This window comes from Gymnoscopelus braueri (assembly GCF_963280865.1).
Source record: "Gymnoscopelus braueri genome assembly, chromosome: 23".
NCBI lineage: Eukaryota > Metazoa > Chordata > Actinopteri > Myctophiformes > Myctophidae > Gymnoscopelus > Gymnoscopelus braueri.
Genome location: NC_137625.1, coordinates 34,958,477 through 34,980,148, shown reverse-complemented (window position 1 = coordinate 34,980,148; position 21,672 = coordinate 34,958,477). Strand labels below are relative to the sequence as shown.

The 21,672-nt window shown below is 41.3% G+C and overlaps 1 protein-coding gene across 2 annotated transcripts in view; it reads right to left on the bottom strand.

The window, feature by feature from the left end:
* Positions 1-21,672, bottom strand: part of LOC308079320 (ubiquitin-conjugating enzyme E2 H) — a 47,978-nt gene that overhangs the window by 6,831 nt on the left and 19,475 nt on the right. For both annotated transcript variants that reach the window (XM_080420749.1, XM_080420750.1), the window contains 5 exons: positions 10,267-10,343; positions 6,650-6,724; positions 6,504-6,543; positions 5,179-5,231; positions 54-182 (listed from right to left, as the gene is read on the bottom strand). In XM_080420749.1, the coding sequence (XP_080276875.1) occupies positions 54-182; positions 5,179-5,231; positions 6,504-6,543; positions 6,650-6,724; positions 10,267-10,343 (374 nt within the window). The remainder of the gene's footprint in view (positions 1-53; positions 183-5,178; positions 5,232-6,503; positions 6,544-6,649; positions 6,725-10,266; positions 10,344-21,672) is intronic.

The following is a 21,672-nucleotide window of genomic DNA, read 5'->3' as shown; positions in this document are numbered from 1 at the left end:
CATGCTGTGTTGAATACGTACAATAAGAATAGAGCGAGCCACCGGACATGTACCTTTGATTTTCTGTTTGTACTCCTCTGGTCGGTGGAGGTACATGGCGGCTGCGTCCCCGTTCAGGGGGTCGATAGGGTTGGGGTACGCCAGCAGCTGGGGCAGAAACGACTCAAAGATGTTGGTCAGATCTGGAAGAGGAACGAACGCAACACAACATCATGACATTAATACCTGGATTAGCCTGAAGGATCAATACAGGTCTGTCTGTCTGTCTGCTTGTCACTGGTGGTACTAAAGTAAAAAGTATCAATGCTGCGATGTACTGTAGAAATACTCTGTTACAAGTAAGTCTGGAATTCAAAATGGACTTGAGTAAAAGTACAAAAGTATTGGTATCAAAATGTACTAGTACCAAAAGTAGAAAGTACTCATTATGCAGAATGTCTCATTTCACAAGTTTTCAAATGAATAAAAATCCTTGTAGATTTACTATTTTCAAATAGGGCTGAAGTGGTTAATGTATGTTTTGTAATAATAATCAAAATCTACAAAGTAATTAGTAACTAAAGTTTTCAAATAAATTTAGTGGAGTAAAAGTACATTATTTGGATCCAAGATGTAGTGGAGTAGAAGCATTGGAAATTGAAGTAAAGTAAAAATACCAAAACATTTTACTTAAGTACAGTACTTGAGTAAATGTATTTCGTTACTTTACACCACTGCTGTCTGTCTGTCTGTCTGTCTGTCCATCTATCTATCGTCCACTATGGACAACGCAATGAAGCCACATTTATATTCCGTAGTACGATGGTGTCGATTGCCGGGGAAAAAATGCATACGTAGACCTCGTGCGATGTGGTATAAACATTTTTTTGGGGGGCTTTTTCTGCCTTTATTGATAAGAAAGTAGGCTGACAGGAAATGGGGAGAGAGATGGGGGGGTGACACACAGCAAAGGTCTTCGGAATCCGGGGTCGAACCCGCGACACGCTGTCAAGCTGGATTACTAGCGTATGTGATATGCGCCTGGACCGCTAGGCCAGCGGGCGCCCCGGGTATAAACACTTTTAGCTTAAATAATACATCTTTCCAAATGGCTGGAGTCAACTTTTACACTTGACTTTTACACTTAACCTGACGGAGTTAATACATTTAATGTTACAGTCAGTCACCCGCTGATGTGGATAATTTAATCAAACGACTGGCCCTGCACGGATAGATCTGCCAAATGAACACTGATTAAGTGCAGCCACGAAACCCGTCGTGGTTGATTTACACACATGTCAATCATGGAGGGGGTGGGGGGGGGGGGGGGGATGCATAGCGTCAAAATGCATAGCGTGCTCACCAGTCGTGTAAAGTAACTTTTACTCAAGTACTGTACTTACGTACAATTTTGAGGTACTTTTACTTTCCTGGAGTATTTCCAATTGTCTATACTTTTACTTCTACTCCACTACATCTAAGAGGCAAATATTGTACTTTTACTCCATTACAATTATTTGATAACTTTAGTTACTAGTTACTTTGCAGATATAAATTATTACATTATAAAACATACATTAACTACTTTAGCCCTGTTTTATATACAGACTATTTGAAAATAGAGATCTACAAGCTCACAACGCGACGCATCGCGATGCGTTGTGAGCTTGAAGATCTGCTACTTTCAAACATTTTAGTACTTTTGGTACTTTAAGTATATTTTGATACCAATACTTATGTACTTTTACTCAAGTAACATTTGTAACAGAGTACTTATACATTGCAGTATCGATACTTTTACGTAAATAAAACATTTGAGTACTTTTTCCACCACTGCCAGAAATATAAGTGAAATCCTCAGGCTTAATAGCCTCAACCAGAGGAATGACTCCACTAATCCTTTTCACTAAGAGAACCTGTAATACTGATCTCATCCACCGGGTGGTGTCACTGTTGGCTCCATTGAAGGAGCATAAATAAAGATCCTTTGTGTTGCTATGTTTTGGTGATTTCATCAATAGAGGAAAAGACGATCCACATAATAATGCTTCATTGATTGGCTTGTTTTCTCAGTCGGGGGCTTCCACTCTTGACTTCTGTTCTTTAAAATCAAAGTCCACATTGATTCTACATGAAGACAAACAAAGGCAGAGAGATTAGCCTCTCAACACTGGCACTTTGCTGAGGAGGACAAAAGAGAGGCTTGTTGACATGAAGTGATTGGGAGAATTCCACTCCCGTTAATATTGGTTGCACTGAATCAGCACATTTCATTTGGAGTCAGTTAATTTAGACCCAATTTAGGGCTTTCCCTTTGTGCTTTGGGTTCATATCTTGAGGCTACCGGTGAAAATGAATTAAATGAGCTGCAGAAACATCCGTCATAAAGACATTCTGAACCATGTATAGAGGGTTGTAATGATAAATTAATGGGAGCATATTTAGAGATATTTAGAGATATTTAGAGAGAGAGAGAGAGAGAGAGAGAGAGAGAGAGAGAGAGACACAGAAAGACAGAAGCCACGGATTCACACCAGTATTACATGTTTGTATTGTTGGTGATGTTTGTATTAATATTATTCATTTCTTAGCTTGTATTTTTATCTCCATCTGTGTTTTTGTTTGTGACTGTTGTTACCCACTGCTCTGGAAGGAAAATAAAGTAATTTGAAGTTTAAGTTACGATGTCACCATGCATTTTGTGTAATAAATGATGTCATACTGACTCGACATATTTCACCATCTGCACTTCAACAGGCAATAATAACTTAATCAATGTCAACAGTCCTAAAACACTTGGTAAATGGTTGTTAGCAACACTGCTAGTGATGCTAAACTAACTAGGGTCACTTGCAGAGTAAATCCCATAGATAGAATGACGTTCAGTTTTTTTCCACCTCTGCACCTCTTCCTTAACATTAAACTTTAACTGGCGTCGTGTGTGTCTCTCTCTCGCGAGGTGTGAGCCTGAAAATTAAGCAAATAACGGAACCTTTTTAATTGAGATCGTCAATATAACAAAAGGAACGTTGGGAGTTCAGTGACTTGCTCAAGGACACTTCAAACACGATGTCAGGAGGAGCGGGGGGATCGAACCGAGAACCGAGATCTGATTCTGCTCTATACCTCCTGGGCTACTGCTGCCTTGCATAGCTATGGTCAGTGGTGGATGAAGTACTCAGATATTTTACTTAAGTAAAAGTAGCAACACCACAATATAGAAATGCTCTGTTACAAGTAATAGGCCTGTGTTCAAAGTGTTACTTGAGTAAAAGTACCAAAGTAATGGCATCAAACTATACTTAAAGTACCAAAAGTAAAAGTACTAATGTTTGAGAATAGCAGATCTACAAGCTTACAACGCGTCGCGATGCGACGCGTTGTGAGCTTGTAAATCTGCTATTTTCTACAAAGTAACTAGTAACTTAAGTTTTCAAATAATTGTAGTGGAGTAAAAGTACAATAGTTGCCTCTGAGATGTAGTGGAGTAGAAGTAAAAGTAAAAAAAAGCAAATTGGAAGCACTCTAGTGAAGTTAAAAGTAACTCAAAATTTTACTTAAGTACATGTACTTAGTTACTTTCCACCACTGACTATGGAAATAGTGTGCATGTGTGTCGTGTGTGTGTGTCGTGTGTGTGTGTGTGGTATGTAGTGTGTGTGTGTAGTGTGTGTAATCATCTCGGTCTCATTCCTGTCAGGGTAAAAGGTTTCCTGACCTTGCTGGCTCAGAGTATTAGCTCATTAGTGTTAATGGGAGACTGACTACTAAGAGGATTAGGGCCACCACTGTACATGTAGTATGTGTCCACAGGACATTAACAGGGGCCACACACACAGAGGCCTATAGGACACTTGCAAGGGCCCCAATGACACACTAGCAGGCGCCACAGTGACTTATATGGTAAACGGAACGCTCACCCCAAAACACACTTGTCCCCATTTTTTTTTCACGCCCCCCAGCGGTTCTTGTATTCTTATATTCATTTTACTGAGGTTAAGGTTAGGAATATGTGTAGGATTAGGCATAGTTTTACTGAGGTTATATTAAGTGACTTAAAGGTGTCGAACAGGCACACAGAAACAGCAGAAGAAAAAAAGGTATGTGTTGGACGTGACCTTACACACACGCACGCACACACACACACCAAATTATAGGCTTAGGAATGCGACAAAAACAAAAACATATCCATGAGTGTCTCCATGGGGTGAGTAATCGAAAGAAAAAATGTCATTTTGGGGGTGAACTATCCCTTTAAAAGGTAGCTCTCCACCAAACAGACTACTATAACTACAAACTGGCAGTGGAATGAAGTCAGGAGATCAGGCAGTTGGAAGGTGAGATGGGGAAAAAAAGAGTTGCTGAATGCACCTGAGAACCGACACCGATGGACTACTGCACTGCAGGGTGCTCAGGGCATGGGCACAAGGTTATCTGTATTTAGACTATTTTGGTGTATCATATCTTTCATATTTAACGTTAATTAAAACAATGAAGACTGCGTGCCTGCAGCAAGCGGCAGCGCAATGAGCACATGGCCAAATCATTTTGCTTCAACTAATGATCAATATAATACTGTATACTGTAAGATTTGTTGGGGGCTTTTATGCCTTTATTGATTGGACAGTAGTCTGACAGGAAATGGGGGGAGAGAGATGAGGAGTGACATGCAGCAAAGGCCGTCGGGATCTGGACTCGAACCCGCGACACGCTGTCAGGCTACTTCGGTCCAGGCCAGAAGCCTGTCATTTCTGTTGGAGCAGCCTACTGTAGGATAGGCTACTCACCACAGGAGCCTTGCATCATCATAATCATCATCAGCTAACCAGAGAGCTCTACCTCCTCTCCGCCAGCCCGCTGCTATCCCACGCTTCCCTACAACTTCCGACGTGACGCAACAGTGTACCCAGCACCCATTCAACAGCAGCTTTTCAGCAACAGACGCTTTCTGATTATTATGATGTATTATCTTGTGTTCTTGCTTACTGTATGTCGCTCTGGATTAAGAGCGTCTGCTAAATGCCTAAACTGTAAACTGTTTCCACCACTTAACGCCACATAGATCTGTATAGAAATCACACGAACCATTAAAACATAACACACACACATATGCATCAACCCTTAACACACGCACAGGCGCACGCACGCGCGCACACACACACACACACACACACACACGTAACACAAACAGCCACTCACCATAAAGGGCTGTCCATGTCTGGTTGATAACATCTAAACACACTGTCCCTGACCTGGAGATGGAAGAGAGACTGGAGTTAGCAGATGGAACAGGGAATTATAGTGTGTGTGTGTGTGTGTGTGTGTGTGTGTGTGTGTGTGTGTGTGTGTGTGTGTGTGTGTGTGTGTGTGTGTGTGTGTGTGTGTGTGTGTGTGTGTGTGTGTGTGTGTGTGTGTGTGTGTGTGTGTGTGTGTGTGTAGGCCACAAATGGGTATGGCTATACATCTATGTGCATGGTGAAGTGGAGGTCAGGGCATTGGGCTTTAGAATCATCACATTGCAGCAGTTAAGCTGTATAGCAGATTATTATGATCGCATTCATGTTCAGTGGTGTTCTACACATCCCACAATGCATCGCACTGTTTAATCTAAAGGGGAAATACAAAATAATAAAAAAGAAGGCTGGGGCATTTTAGGAGAAAACGGTTTGTTTTTTGTTTCTTTTCCGAAAGAGGGTTGAGATGATCTGGATTTTAATCTCAACATTGCGGACGATATTATTATCTGTTGGTTTGGGTTTGTGGCTGTAGTGTAATTTTTTTACGCCATCATACAACAGTGTCGCATGGCAGAAATATCGGCTATACTCATGTTTCCAATTTGAGCTTAACCTATTCAATCCGGGCACGCATCTGTGTCATTTCCGATTTTAGGTATAACCATTATTTTATACTTAGGCTATTCAAAAATAGCAGATATACAAGCTCATAGCGCGGCACCGAGTGATCACTGAAAATATTTTGTGACTACTTGAAAAAGGTTAAAAAATGGTTAAAAATCCAGGCACTGACTGTACCCTGTTTAAAAAAAACCCTGGTACTCAATGTGTTAAAGGAAAATGTTTTACTTAAATCTTTGTTTCTGGGGATCTCTGGAACAAAATATTTGTGTCTCTAAAACTTTTTCATGTCAAGGAACCCAAAATGATATGTATTTGGCCGCGGACCCCCTATCTCAAAATATTTTGTAATAGGGACCCCAAGGAGCAAAGATTTGAGTTAAAAAAATTCAATTAAAAATATATATTCAAAGATTTGCACACATTTTCACGATTTTTCAAAAATAGCCAAAGAAATCTAAAATGACAGAGATGCGTTCCCGGATTGAATGGGTTAAAAAAAGACAAGGGGAAAAAAGACCAGGGTAACCCCAATGCCAACTGTCCGACATATGTAACAAGTTGGGTAGATACAGTTACAATACTAAAAACATTTACACATGACTGCAAACTGAACAAAATATTTAAATGCACGGACATCAAAATGTATGACTGTTATTATCTTACGCTTCATCGATGTTGGGATGGAAAATCTTATTCATGAATCCTGCAAAAGAAAGAGACAATTACAGTTAGAAAAAAAAAAAAGATTGTAGTGAAACAGACAGTTCAACAAAGGCTTGTAAAGTTCAAAAGCTATTCCTATTTCCTACCTATTGATGGTGATTTGAAAGGGTATTTGTCTGGGAGGTCTACTCGCACCTTCCACACGCCCCCCTCGTATGGCGCTGAGAGAGAGAGACAGAGAGAGACAGAGAGAGAGAGTGTGAGAGAGAGAAAGAGAGAAAGAGGGAGAGAGAGAAACGATAAATTCTTCAGGAGAGAAGAGTGACTTTTTATACACCAATGCATCACAACCTTCATGAACTCCAGAGGATTTAACCACGTAAAGGCCAGCATCTGTATTCTGGGGAAAACCTTCGGAGTAAATAGCAGATCGATAAACTTGTCGACCTGCTATTTTCAGCGAAGATGTTTGAGTGAAAACAGAAAAGTCGCTAGTATCGAGCCCTGCCCCTGAGGGACTCCGGTTCAACCAAGTATAGGGTTCAAGTGGTAAAACACTGCAAGGTTTTATTCTCTACTGCTGAGGTCCAACAACAGCTGTTCTTTCTGATTCCATGCAATAAAATGTATTTCAGCCCAGGGCTCTGCAGACTTCTTTACCTCCAAACAATTCAATTTGTGTCATGCAGTATAGTGAGTGATATAAAAGAAGAAAAGAAATGTGTGTGTTTCCTGCGTGTGTGTGTGTGTGTGTGTGTGTGCGCGCATGTGCCCATGCGTTTGTTGCTCTCCCAGAATAGCTGTGAGTAACTGGAGCCTGATGTTCCGTATTGGAACTGAGTAGCACACATAGACATTAACACACTGACACTTGCTGAGGACAGCACGTGCACACACACACACACACACATACACACACACACACACGCACGCACGTGTGTACGTGCACACACAGTATTTGATTGAATACTTTATTAACTCGCTGAAAACACTATGGCAGTACAATTTAACCGATTTAGACCTGAGGCCGATTCTATAAACGCCTTCTAAATCCTGTAATGTGTCCTGAAGTTTTCTGAAAAAACTCACATTTACATAGTTAGTATAGTATGTTTCTATATCGTCTCTGTCGGGTGGAAAGTCTGGAAACCTCATTATGTCCAAAGCTGTTACTTTTCTGGATGTTCTTGTAGATTTGTGTGACGATGTAGTAATATGATCAAGTAGGGCAGTGGTTCTCAACCAGTGGTCCTTGAGGGGGTTCCAGGTGGTCCCCAGCTAAATGATGGAGAGTTGGTAACCAAATGGACCCTTATAGCTCTTTAACTCTTGAGAGTGTAAAATGGTTTCATTTTACGCTCCAAAAGTTAAATTATTGTTAAACATCTGCATTATGTAATTAAAGAATTGTTATTTTGATCAACGCTTGCCTGTTATCTCTCCTATGGTACCAACGTCAATACATGGAATTGTGGACAAAATCGTATCCAACGATAACAAAATATTCTAAGTTTTGGGTCTGAGAGTCTAAATCTCATCAAACGGTGGTCCATGGCTCAAATGCCGAATAAATAAAGGACCTTGATATGAAAAGGGTTGAAAACCACTGAAGTAGGGCATTCATTTACCAAAAAGTTAGAGTATGGAGATTAGAGGTTTCTACCCGACAGCAACGATATACTGTATATACTCCTGTATATACTATACTGTGTATACTGTATATACTGTATATATAGCAACAACTACACACAGAGGTGGTGTTCTCGGCTTGAAAGGTATATAACCAAGCGTATAGGTGTTCCAGGTATGCTAAAAAGGATAACACAAAAAGCCCTGGGGGGCTTTGTTCCTCAGTACAGAGTTAGATCTGAACAGGTTCATGTCTGTGACTCTTTCTCCATTTCATAAATGTGTGAGTATTGAGTAAGGCTGGCGTTTGTGTGCCAGATGCTCTGAACACCATGAGTTAGAAGTATTTCCTGTTGAGGAGACACCATCTTCCTCATGCACTTCCCCTCAACACAGGGCCATGGGGGCGGGGCCCGCCTCTCCTTGCCTCGGGCCTGGTTTCAATCCATCTGATATGCTTGGCCCCCGCCTTGCCCAAGTTCCGGGAGGAAGGGGCGTCATTTAGGGCAGTGGTTCTCAAACGTTCTCATGTCAAGGACCCCCAAAATTATATGTATTTGGCTGCGGACCCCCCCCCCCCTCTCAAAAATATTTTGTACCGGGGATTTTTCAAAAATAGCAGATCTACAAGCTCATAGCTCGGTGCCAAAGTACAACATATGGTTAAAGTGGTTGAAATGATTGTGACGCCATATGAACTAGTTTTGCTGGGGACCCCCTGGTGCCCCCCCCCCAGGATTCTGCAAATGCAGTTATTTTATTCTTATTTCTCCACCATCATGCCTATTTGTTCTTTCCTCTTTTTTCCCCCGAGCATCCACCTTATATGTATTTGATACTGTTGTCCTGTTATCTGTCTTTTTCCTTTGTATTCTTTCTCCATATTCTTATGACAATAATGTCTTGTAACTGCAAATCGTGTAGTTTCTATGGTAACTCATTCCACCTGCTCTCATGTGCCTGTAAACTTGTGTTACCCCTGCAACCCCCCTCCCCCTCTTTTTTTTATTCTTTCTCTTTCTGGAAACAACAAAATAACGATGGATCTTGCACAAAAACAAATATCAGCACCCACTGTTTTACACCTGTTAAACCTCAAGACGATTCTGATCCTTCTGACGTGACAATGAACTCGGAAGTTCAGCTGAAGCTGATTGTGCCGTTTACCACTTTAACCCTATGGTGTCCCTAAAGTGAAAAACGCAGATCTACAAGCTTTTTGGATTTTATTTTTTGATTTAGAGTAGCCAATAATTTTTTACCCCTTTTTCTCCCCAATTTAGTTGTCATGCCAATTGATTTCTCCCCGCACACATTTCTGTGTTGTCACTGCTGTCGTATCCTACTGACTCACCTGCCAGTGAGGAGCCCCCACCAGGAGGACGTTGTAGAGCCTTCGCCCTACTCCTCCCGCCCAACACTGCTGACAGGTGCCGCCCCCAGCCCGTAGGAGTACGTGCAATGACCGATATCACCCTCCTCCCCGCCCGGCTTCCCTCCCCCGAACACGGGGCCAATGGTGTTCGTATAAACGCCCGACAAAGCCGGATGCACCACGGTGGATTCGAACCCACAACCTCCGTGGTGGTGGGCAGTGACTTTACCACTGTGCCACCCGAGCGCCCGCAGATCTACAAGCTTATAGATCATCTGTTCATCGTGCGACTAAGTATATAGGGCTTAAGTGGTCAAAGGTTTAACCTTGCACTGAGTTCAGCATGTCATGTTTGTATTGTCGTTGCATAGCGTCTCTGTCGGGTGGAAAAAAACTCATATGTCCAAACCGGTTCCTTTTCAGGATTCAAATTCAAAAATAGCAAAAGTAGTAGATCTACAAAGCAGCTTGTAGATCTGCTACTTTTGATGCTTCTGTGTGACGCTGTAGTATGATCAAGTAGGGCGTTAATTTAGGAAAAAATACAAAAAGTTAGAATATGGAGATAAGAGGTTTCTGCCTGAGAGCAACGATATGTAGAGTAACGTGACTTGAGGTCACCAATTTAGGTCAGATTCTACGTTAAGTTTGGTCTGCGGAACGGGGATGAAAAGCAACAAAACTCATGGGATCCCAAATGGAGGACATGACAGTCAGAGTAAACGTTTGGCTCCATGTGTTGAAACAAAAGTCACTTACTTCCTTGTGGTCCGAAAAACTTGACTACAAATTCGTTGAGTCCGCTGAGGATGGTGACTTCATGTTTGCTCTCGATGCTGTTTTTGGCTGTTAAGGAAAATGTCTATTTGTTTGGCAAATATACACACACACACACACACACACACACAAACACACCCACACAGGCAGACAAAAATGACATGTAGAACTCATGGATTAAAGCTATAAAAATGTGTATGGCCAAGTCCTACTATGCGATTTGTGAAACAGTGTGAAAGGATTGAATAAGGCATCGCTCATATTTTAGGCTGCAAAAAAACCCCCAGCAACAACAATTTCAACAAAATAGTGCGAGTGACGTGAGAGATGAACCCCACATCTCTGACAGTGACATTTTCTGGCTTTGATTAAAAGATAGAAGTTATGATAGACTGTTATGATGAGCCCGTTCTTCAGACATCATCATCCATCCTCATCTCTCAATATCTCTCCCTCCCCATTTGAGAGCAAAAAGACCATTCAGCTGGCCAGGAGAGCCAGCCATCAGCCCGATCAGATCCTCCAAACATTTCCTATCTATACCAGTGGTTCTCACACTTGTTCATGTCAAGGACCCCCAAATTGACACTTATTACCGCGCGGACCCCCATTTGAAAAGATATGCCAGGGACCCCCATAAGAGACGATTTTTACGGCTCTAGCAGTGATTCTCAGTTTTAATTTCAAGGACCCCCAGTTTGACATGCATTAGGCTACGGACCCCCATTTGATTGCATTTCTATCTCTGGGACCCCAATTTAAATGGTAAAATCAATGTTAATTTAACTCAGAGAGTGTACAAATGGAACCAAATGGACCAGTTAGGGTCCATTTGGTTCCATTCCTATTGAGTTCCCAACTATCCATCATTTAGCTGGGGACCCCCTGGAACTCCCTCAAGGACCCCTGGGGGTCCCCGGACCTCACTTTGAGAACCAATGCTCTATACCACATATACAGTGCACACACACACACACACACACACACACACACACACACAAACACAAGGAGTCTGTGACTTGATGATAAGAGCGTGATGATGTTCCTTCCTTCTGCTATTCCAGACAGGGAGCCACACAGCTGACAAACACATTATGTACCTTCTCTACTAGTACGCCATGTGGGCGTGAAGCCAGCTAGCCATTGCTATGTCCAGAGTCTCCTAGTACGCCATGTGGGCGTGTAGAAGCTAGTCTTTTGCTATTGTCCAGAGTCTCTTCTCCTACAGACTCCTGTCCTACAGACTCCTGAGATCATATTTGAGCCACATTATTCATTATCACCTGAAGAACACAAAGCCATGTCAGTATAGAATCTATAACTTTGTCAAATTAGTCACTTGATCAACAGTGATCAATGATCTGTCCTCATCAGTGAGTATTTAATGCCTGTTGTCAAGATATCCACTCTTACTGAGAAATGATTCTGGTGGCATGGCCTCGAACCCACAGCCAACAGCTCTATGTCCGAGGTACACATACTGTATGTCCCTTTACAATTACTAGAGATGACGAAGACAGCAAGTCCTCCTCCGCCATTCTTCTTTACCACTCCGTTTATCCCTGTGGGATGTGGTATGATCTCAGTCACAAGTACAGACGCTAGGCTGTCCTTCTATATAGCTGCAATGTGAGAGTGAGTAATATCACACATGACTCAGGCAACACATTCTGGTAGGGTGCAAGAATCTTGTGACTTCTGAAATAATACGGGGAAAAAAACAACATGACTGGATCCAGCTTTTTATGAATTTGTGATTGTTTATGTTTAAATAACAAATCACAAATTCATACAAATAAAGAAGTGGGGTCTCACAGACAGTGCCCACTGTGAATGCAAATGTTATATATTATGTCTTAAAGCAAAACATTTGTACTCCGATCTGTGCTTCTGGGGGTCCCTGGAACAATATATTTTGAGATGGGGGTCCGCGGTCAAATACATATCATTTAGGGGGTCCTTGACATGGAAAAGTTGGAGCACCACTGATACAGTATAGTATAGCAACATACTGGTAGGATTTAGAAAACATTTTTAGACATTTTGGCCGCTGACCCCCCCCATCTCAAAATGTTTTGTTCCAGGGACCCCCCCAAAAGCAAAGATTTGAGTTACAAATGTTTGCAAAAAAATGCAGATCTACAGCTCATAGCTCGGCACTATATCTGCTATTTTTTTAATAGCCAAAGAAATCTTAAAATGACACATGTAGATGCGTTGCCGGATTGAATGGATTAATTGACGATGGCACACTGGACTGGCTTGCTGCAACAGAGCTGAATGTCTCCGACAGAAGAAGATGGATTTGTGATGAAAATGTCTTGCTTTTGTGTCAAGTGATTCACAAGTGATTCACCTGAAAAAACCTAGTACGCACAGGCTGAGCTCCCTGAACTTCTGCTATATGGCAGAACAGATGCTCATATCCATGTCACATGATGGGTGAATAATAACCCAGTCTGCATTTTTCCTCCATTCAATGGCCATTTAACCCATTCAATCTGGGAACGCATACTGTGTCATTTTTTTTATTTTTAGCCATAACCCTTATTTATACGCTACGAGCTTGTAGATCTGCTGTTTCTTTTTTAAACATCGGGAAAATGTGTGCAAATCTTTGAATATATATGTTTTTTTTAATCTTTGCTTCTGGGGATTCTACAAATGTCTTCTAAATCCTAACAGTTTTAAAAAAAATTAAACGTGCAATAATATCAGTGGTTCTCAAACTTTTTTCATGTCAAGAACCACCTAAGATTATATGTATTTGGCCACGGACCACCCCCATCTCAAAATATTTTGTTCCAGGGACCCCCAGAAGCAAAGATTTGAGTTAAAAAATGTATATATATATATATTCGAAGATTTGCACACATTTTCACAATTTTCTTTAACAAAAATAGCAGATCTACAAGCTCATAGCTTGTATACAGTATCTGCTATTTTTGAATAGCCAAAGAAATCTTAAGTGACACAGATGCGTTACCGGATTGAATGGATTAAAGATGGCCAGTTACTCCAGTTACAGACAGACACTAATTACAATAATTACCACATCCACCCCCTAAACCAGGGGTTAGTATATTTTATTTTATTTGGCAAACAAACGGCCAAATCACAAATTAACCCATTAAAACCAGGAAAGCATATGTGGCATTTTAGATTTTAGCTATGTATAGCAACATACGTTTTTCACATTTAGAACAGTGGGGGTTTTTTTTTAAATCTTGCATGAATTAACTCAAATCTAATCTTCTGGGGGTCCCTCCCTGGCACAAAACATTTTCAGATAGGGGGGTCTGCGGCCAAATACATATCATTTTGGGTGTCCTTGACACGAAAAAGTTTGAGAACTACCGATTTAGAAGGCATTTAGAAGAATCAGACCTCAGGTCTTAATGGGTTAAAATGATATACATGTGGCACGCCATCCTAGCCTTCTATATCACCACACTCTGGTACAAACAACTTCATTCATCACCCAGAAATGATCCACCAGCGTTATGTGATCAGGGCTGACGAGAAAAGAACGAGAAAAACAAGAGTGCAAAGAGAGATGGAGCATAAAGTGTGCATGTGCAAAGAAACGAGACACAAAGAATCACCAAATTAAACCGTAAAAAAACGTGTTAAAAACACAGAAATAAGTGTCGCCAGGCAGCGACTATTAAGCATCAAAACTATAGATGCTTTTTGCTTTGGTGTGACGCTGTAGTATGATCAAGTAGGGCGTTAATTTACCAAAAAACACAAAAAGTCAGAATATGGAGATAAGAGGTTTCTTCCTGTTCTGTTCTCACTTCCTCAACGCTAGCGAATATATCATGATAAGAAGACATCTGTACCACGTACTCCCTGTTACATCCTGACAGGATGTCTGGAAATATATACATATAATGTACAATACACCTTTTGACTATTATACACACTTACACAGTGGGCAAATAGCCCATCAAACAGCTTATCAAACACCTGTGGAATATCCAATCATATTACACTGTGATCCTGTCACCCCGTTTCCCTTCCTATACATTGGTTTTCTAAAAACCATTGGTTCTCAAAGTGGGGTCCGGGGACCCCCCAGGGGTCCTTGGAGGGGTACCAGGGGGTCTGCGGCAAAATACATAGTAAATATAGCGTCACAATCAGTTTAACCACTTTTACCATATTTTATAATTTGGCTATTTTAGAAAAATCATGAAAACTTCTGCAAATCTTTGAATATATATACATTTTTAAAGCGAAAATTTCTAACTTAAATATTTGCTTCTGGGGGTCCCTGGAACAACATATTTTGAGATGGGGGTCCGCGGGCAAATACATACCATTTTGGGGGACCTTGACATGAAAACGTTTGAGGACAACTGATCTAAAACCAGTGGTTCTCAAACTTTTTCATGTCAAGGACCCCCTGCATTATATTTATTTGGCTGCCGACCCCCATCAACATATTTTGTGCCCCCAGAAGCAAAGATTTGAGTTAAAAATGTTCGCTAAAAAAATTATAATTATATATATATATACATACAAAGATTTGCACACATTTTCAAGATTTTTCAAACATAGCAGATCTACAAGCTCATTTACAAGCTCGTCAAGGACCCCCGGACCCCACTTTGAGAACCAATTATCTGTAACAAATTACATTATATATTATCACTGCGTAATATTCGGGTTGTGTGTGTGGGATGTAGAACATTTTCAGGGGAATTGCTGGCATTAAAAAAACATCCCTGTTGTGTAAAGGATCTTTACAGGACAAACTGCAATGAATTATAAAACACGTAGAAACTAAAAGATACATGGAGTAGGACGAAGCCACAGCAGCAGCTGACCGACTCCTCTATCCTGATTGTGTGTGTGTGTGTGTGTGTGTGTGTGTGTGTGTGTGTGTGTATCCCATTAGCTGCAGCCATGACCCACTAAGGGTTAAATCAAACGGGAGGTTATTTTAAGCACTGGCAGAGTCTGCAAAGGGCAGATTGAAGCCCCTTGCCCTCCTCCCCCCCTGCTTCGCTCAGGAAATGTGTCACAGAGAGGAGGAACTACTGTGCTCTGGGTCCTGTTTCAGTCAGGAAGACATTTTGCGGCCAACGTCAGACAATTCTTTGTACTAAAGGAGTACTTTATTTAATTAGAAACGCGGAATCAAAAATCTCACACACACACACACACACACACACACACACACACACACACACACACATTTTGCATAGACAATATGTATTGTCTACTGCAGTGGTTCTCAAACTTTTTCACGTCAAGGACCCCCAAAATCATATGTATTTGGCTCCGGGACCCCCATCTCAAAAATATTTGGTGCCAGGAATTTTTCAAAAATAGCAGATCTGCGAGCTCATATCGCGGCACGGAGTGACACGCTATGAGCTTGTACATCTGCTATTTTTGAATAGCCAAAGTATAAATTATGGTTAAAGACCCCCTGGTACCCCTCCCAAGGACACCTGGGGGTTCCCGGACCCCACTCTGAGAACCAATGGTCTACTGCTGAATGTATTTTTTATTACCGACACATGGGTACTCAGTAAAATATACTGTATTATATTTAGATTCCTCCCTGTATTTCAGCTTGATGGCATGACACAGACATAACCACTCGAGTCAGTTATGGTTACCTCTTGAGGTGTAGGTCGGGCTGAGGCTACTAGTTTACCTCTGAATTCTTCAGCTAAGCCCCAGGATAACTGGTTTAGTTTGTCTGATAATGTTATCAGTTTGCTACCAGAGCACCTGGCATTTTACTAACAGGCATATTGAATAACACACACACACACTGTCCTCTAACACATGAAACACACACGCACACAGACACACACACACTGTCCTCTAACACATGAAACACACACGCACGTCGCACACAGACACACACACACTGTCCTCTCGAACGCATGAAACACACACGCACTGTCCTCTCTAACACATGAAACACACACGCACACACACTGTCCTCTAACACACACACACACACAGCCTTTCATACTCTTGTCCTTCATATAAGGGCATCCGTATAGAGCCTATAGGGACACGGCTGGTGTGTGTGTGTGTGTGTGTGTGTGTGTGTGTGTGTGTGTGTGTGTGTGTGTGTGTGTGTGTCATGTGCCTATAGGGGCACGGATGGTGTGTATGTGTGTGTGCTTCATGTGTTAGAGGACAGTGTGTGTGTGTGTGTGTGTGTGTGTGTGTGTGTGTGTGTGTGTGTGTGTGTGTGTGTGTGTGTGTGTGTGTGTGTGTGTGTGTGTGTGTGATTATTAACGGTGTGGAATCAGCAGTGGTCAAGCTGCAGGATAACCGACACTGTGCACGCTGGCATGAGGAGGACCTTATGCATTGCAGACAAGAAAAGACCGGCCTCTCAACAATGTCTGTTGTTCTGTGGCTCTGTGCCCAACGAAACTATGTGGGAACTGGGAACACGCCTGCCGAGTTCACGCATTATTGTTGTCACTACACAATAACATGGTCGGAACGGCAAGTTAAGCACTCGCAATAACATGATGAAAGTGCACTTAAGCCTCAGCAAATCCAAACAACTATGTTTAGTGGACAACAGTACAAGCCTGTGATATTAGCCCATTCAAACCAGGAACGCATCTCTGTCATTTCTTTTGGCTATTCAAAAATAGCAGATATACAAGCTCATAGCGCGCACCGAGTGCCGCACTATGAGCTTGTAGACCTGGATTTTTTGGGAAAAATCATGGAGAATCGTGGGTCTTTGAATATATATATTTTATATAACATTTGATTTGATTTCTGGGGATTCTACAAATGTATTCTAAATCCTAACAGCTTGAAAATAAAAACGTATGTTGCTATAGATCAGTGGTTCTCAAAAATTATAAGTATTTGGCCGTGGATCCCCATCTCAAAATATTGTGTTCCAGGGACCCCCAGAAGTAAAAAAGTATATATTCAAAGATTTGCGAAGTTTTTACGATTTTTCAAAAATAGCAGATCTATAAGCTCATGGCGCGGCACTCGGTACCGTGCTATGAGCTTGTATATCTGCTATTTTTGAATAGCCAAAGAAATGTTAAAGTGACACACAGATGCGTTCCTGGTCTTAAAGGGTTAATGCGTACATGGATGGATTAAAGCAAAATAAAATCTCACGACTGATTTTTTTTGTCAGGCCAAGTCCAAATATGGACAATGCCAGCTTGTAGATCGGCTATTTTCGTAACCGCAACATGCTTTCATCGAAGACACGCTGGCTTCTATGAAATCAAAATGATCAATCTCTTAAACTGAGAATTTAATCCATGTGCGTAACTGCGTGGCTATGAGACCAAGTCCAGATTTCTCACTTTTTCCCCCAAGATAAAAAAAAACCCAGCAGATCTACAAGTTTGTAGATTGGCTATTTTCAAATATCCGACGCACATAGGTTTAAAGTGCTCATGTGTTAGTCGCTTCTTTTGGGCTCGTTTTCATAGACCTGGTTGCTTATTTCTCGCTCGACAAATACATAAATATATATAAATATATAAAACACTTGGCTCTACCTAGCGTCCCACTTTGAAGCAGTGCGGCAGCTCTGTAAAAAACTGAAGAGAATTCATTCCTCATGTCGCTTGTAAAACTCAACGGTTTGATGGAGCGATCGTGGTGACTGCAGGAGAGAGAGAGTGTTTTCAACAAACACTTACTGCTTGTCAAACGAGTGTGTGTGTGTGTGTGTGTGTGTGTGTGTGTGTGTGTGTGTGTGTGTGTGTGTGTGCGCGTGTGTGTGTAGGAGGGGGGGGCAAGTTGTCATAAAAAGTGATACGCAGTAAGACAAATATACAAAAGTACAAGACTGTGCAATTGTCAGACTTGTATTTAAAAACTATAATAAAAAAGAAAAGAAAACTAAAAAGGACAGAATGAAGACTAATTTTGTCATTAAAATGCCAGAGTTTGCATAAAGTTGCCACCTAATACAAGTTATTAGGTGGCAACTTTAAGCAAACTCTTGCCGTAGCACTTGCCCTACCCATGACGACCTTGCAGGCTTATGCAAAGGCTAAAATGTCATTTAGATTAGCATGTTATGTAGACCATTGGTTCTCAAAGTGGGGTCCGGGGACCCCCAGGTGTCCTTGGGGGGTTCCAGGGGGTCCCCAGCAAAATGTGTTAATATAGCATCACAATCATTTTAACCACTTTAACCTTTTATACTTTGGATATTCAAAAATAGCAGATCTATAAGCTCATAGCGCAGCACTGAGTGCCGCGCTATGAGCTTGTAGATCTGCTATTTTTGAAAAAATCTTTGAATATTTATATATTTTTAAAGCGAATTTTTTTAACGCCGATCTGTGCTTCTGGGGGTTCCTGGAACAAAATATTTTGAGATGGGGGTCCGCGGCCAAATACATATCATTTTGGGGGTCCTTGACATGAAAAAGTTTGAGAACCACTGATGTAGACAGATGCCAGGTTCATTTGTAGACCTGACATCCTATAGTGTGTATAGTTTCAATGTACAGATTTTTTTTTTTTTTATATTATACTGTTTAGACTGATGATAGGTTAAGGGTTTACCTATGATCATCCTATAGATTACTATTTCTATGCATTTGATCATGTATTACCTCGTGTTTACCTTGCTTACTGTAAATCACTCTGGATTAAGAGCGTCTGCTAAATGCCTGAATTGTAAAATTGTGTCTTTATAAAGTCAATCTGCCTGTCAGGTGAATCCTTCCCCACACCTAGAGTAGGATTAGTAGAGCCATAATCTGTGGACAGCATTAGGTCAATAATATCCCTTTACGCACACATATAATCTGATACACACACAGCCTCAGTGATGGAAGAAGTACTTAAGTAAAAGTATCAATACCGCAATATAGAGACACGCTACGCAACGCAACACAACGCAACGCAACGCATCAAAATATACTTAAAAGTACTCCTTATGCAGAAATGTCCCATTTAAAGTAATGGTACAATATTTGCTTCTGGGATGTAGTGGAGTAGAAGTGAAAGTATAGGATATTGGAAATACTAAAGTAAAGTAAAAACACCACTGCACAGCCTCACTCAAACTCACATCTAGATCCATGTCTCCTTGAAAAGCACTCCTGCCAGATTTTGTGAGAGAAATAAGCAACCAGGTCTAGGAAAACGAGCCCAAAAGAAGCGACTATTAGGCCACATGAGCACTTTGTTTAAACCTATACACATTAGGCCAGGGGTCTTCAACAGGGACCCCTAGCGGGTCCTCAGAGTTACTATAGGCCAAATCTTTGTGTGATAGGAACTTATTTTATTTTATTTATATTAACCACTTGAACCCTAGAATCCCTATTCTGAGGGGAACGTTAGCCTAAAATAACAGATCTACAAGCTCACAACGCCTCGCGCTGAGAAGCGCTGTGAACTTGTAGATTCATTAATTTGGGGGGTCCATGACATGAAAATGTTTGAGAACCACTGGTTTAAACAACATTTAGGAAACAAGACCCAAATACACTTTAGAAACAAGCCCCAAAAAAATGCAACCCGCAATACGTACCAATATTTTCCAAGTCACTTTACAGAAAAACAAGCCCGACGTCGGCTTACAACAAGCAGACATGGCAACGCTGACCGACGCATGACTCATGCTGCTCCCACGACTATACCTTTGTTTACGTTGTGATTTACTGTAATGAAAACCTTCCTCTGTCAAATATGCCTTTTGGGTTCCAAGTCTAAATAGGAGGACAAAAGGTGTTAATGACAGTTAAACATGGGGTTTGAACAGTATCTGTTGTGAGGCTATGAAAGGCTCATTTAAATTGATCAAACAAACAGTGGTTGTTTTTAGAATTAACCCATTCATTCCGGGAACGCATCTGTGTCATTTTAAGATTTCTTTGGCTTTTCAAAAATAGCAGACCTACAAGCTCATAGCGCGGCACTCGTGCCGCACTATGAGCTTGTAGATCTGCTATTTGTTTTGAAAAATCTTGGAAGATTTGTGCAAATCTTTGAATATATATATTTATATATATGTTTTAAAGCGAACATTTTTAACTCCGATGGTCCATATTTTGAGATGGGGGTCCGAGACCAAATACATTTTTGGGGGTCCTTGACATGGAAAAGTCGGAGCAGCGCTGATATAGCAACATACTGTTAGGATTTAGGAAAAAAAAATAGATATGTATTTGGCCACGGAACCCCATCTCAAAATATTTTGTTCCAGGGACGTTCTCGCTCGGATCATCATTGTTGTTTTGTCCTCCTGCGCGTAGCGGGGGGGGGGGGGGAAATAAGCTCACCACAATCCAGCTCCATAATAATTGCGAAAATAGCTGATCTACATACTGATCTACGCCTCGCGTTGTGAGTATGTAGACCAGCTATTTTCAAATGTTTTGCCTCTTTCTCAGGTAATATTTGACAATTTGGCCAATGTTTAACCATTTTAATAGTATAGTTTGTAAAGTATTACTTTTGACGCAGCAGTGTGTTCCCTAGGATGAAGTTGTAACCGTGGCCCCGGGAAAGCCTCCCGCGCGCAGCGTGCGTGCACATTTTTTTAATTACATTTTTTTAATTATTATTATTTTTGAGAATCACTGATCTAAAGTCTATGATGGGGCTCACTCAAGCAGAAAACTGTATAGCGTATAAAACAGTATTTATGGGTGTGGTGTGTGTGCAGGCCAGTCTGGTTTCCCTCTGGCCACATTCAGACCACTATCCACGATCTGACCCGGGCTCTAAATAACCCGGCCGAGTAGGGAAGACAAACATGATGGCCTATCATAAAACGCCACTGTGTCAAACAATGCGGTGTCGACCACTTGAATGTTTCCCTCTTTGGAGATTATGAGCTGTGGAAAGGCAGAGAAAAACCTCCCGGAAAAAGCATCATCTGTGTCATTTTATATTTTAGCGATATATAATATATAGCAACATAAGTATTTCAGAAAACTCTTTGGAGTTAGAACGGTGGTTCTCAAAAAATCTACTGATTTAGAAGGCATTTGTAGAATCAGCCTCAGGTCTTAAAGGGTTAAGATGACAAGCTGTGTGAACGGATGCGTCGCAACAATATTTTGCACAAAACAATAACATTCCTGTCCATACCTTCTGCTATTCAAGCCGTCCATTTCAGGCTGATCTAAACACCAAAGCGAAGAAAAGTCTAGTCTGATCTAAGCTCCTTGGTTCTCGTCTTCAGCTTGCAGCAGTACACTGATCATCTGACAGTTCATCATCTATTCTAGCTTCTACTCAAACCTTTCAAGTCGAAGTGTGAAGCATCTGGCAGTGGGCAGAGAGAGAGAGAGAGAGAGAGAGAGAGAGAGAGAGAGAGAGAGAGATATTGGGAAATCTGTGTTCAAACCACCCCCAAGAACAGTCAGTTGTAAAAGTGGAATACAAAAA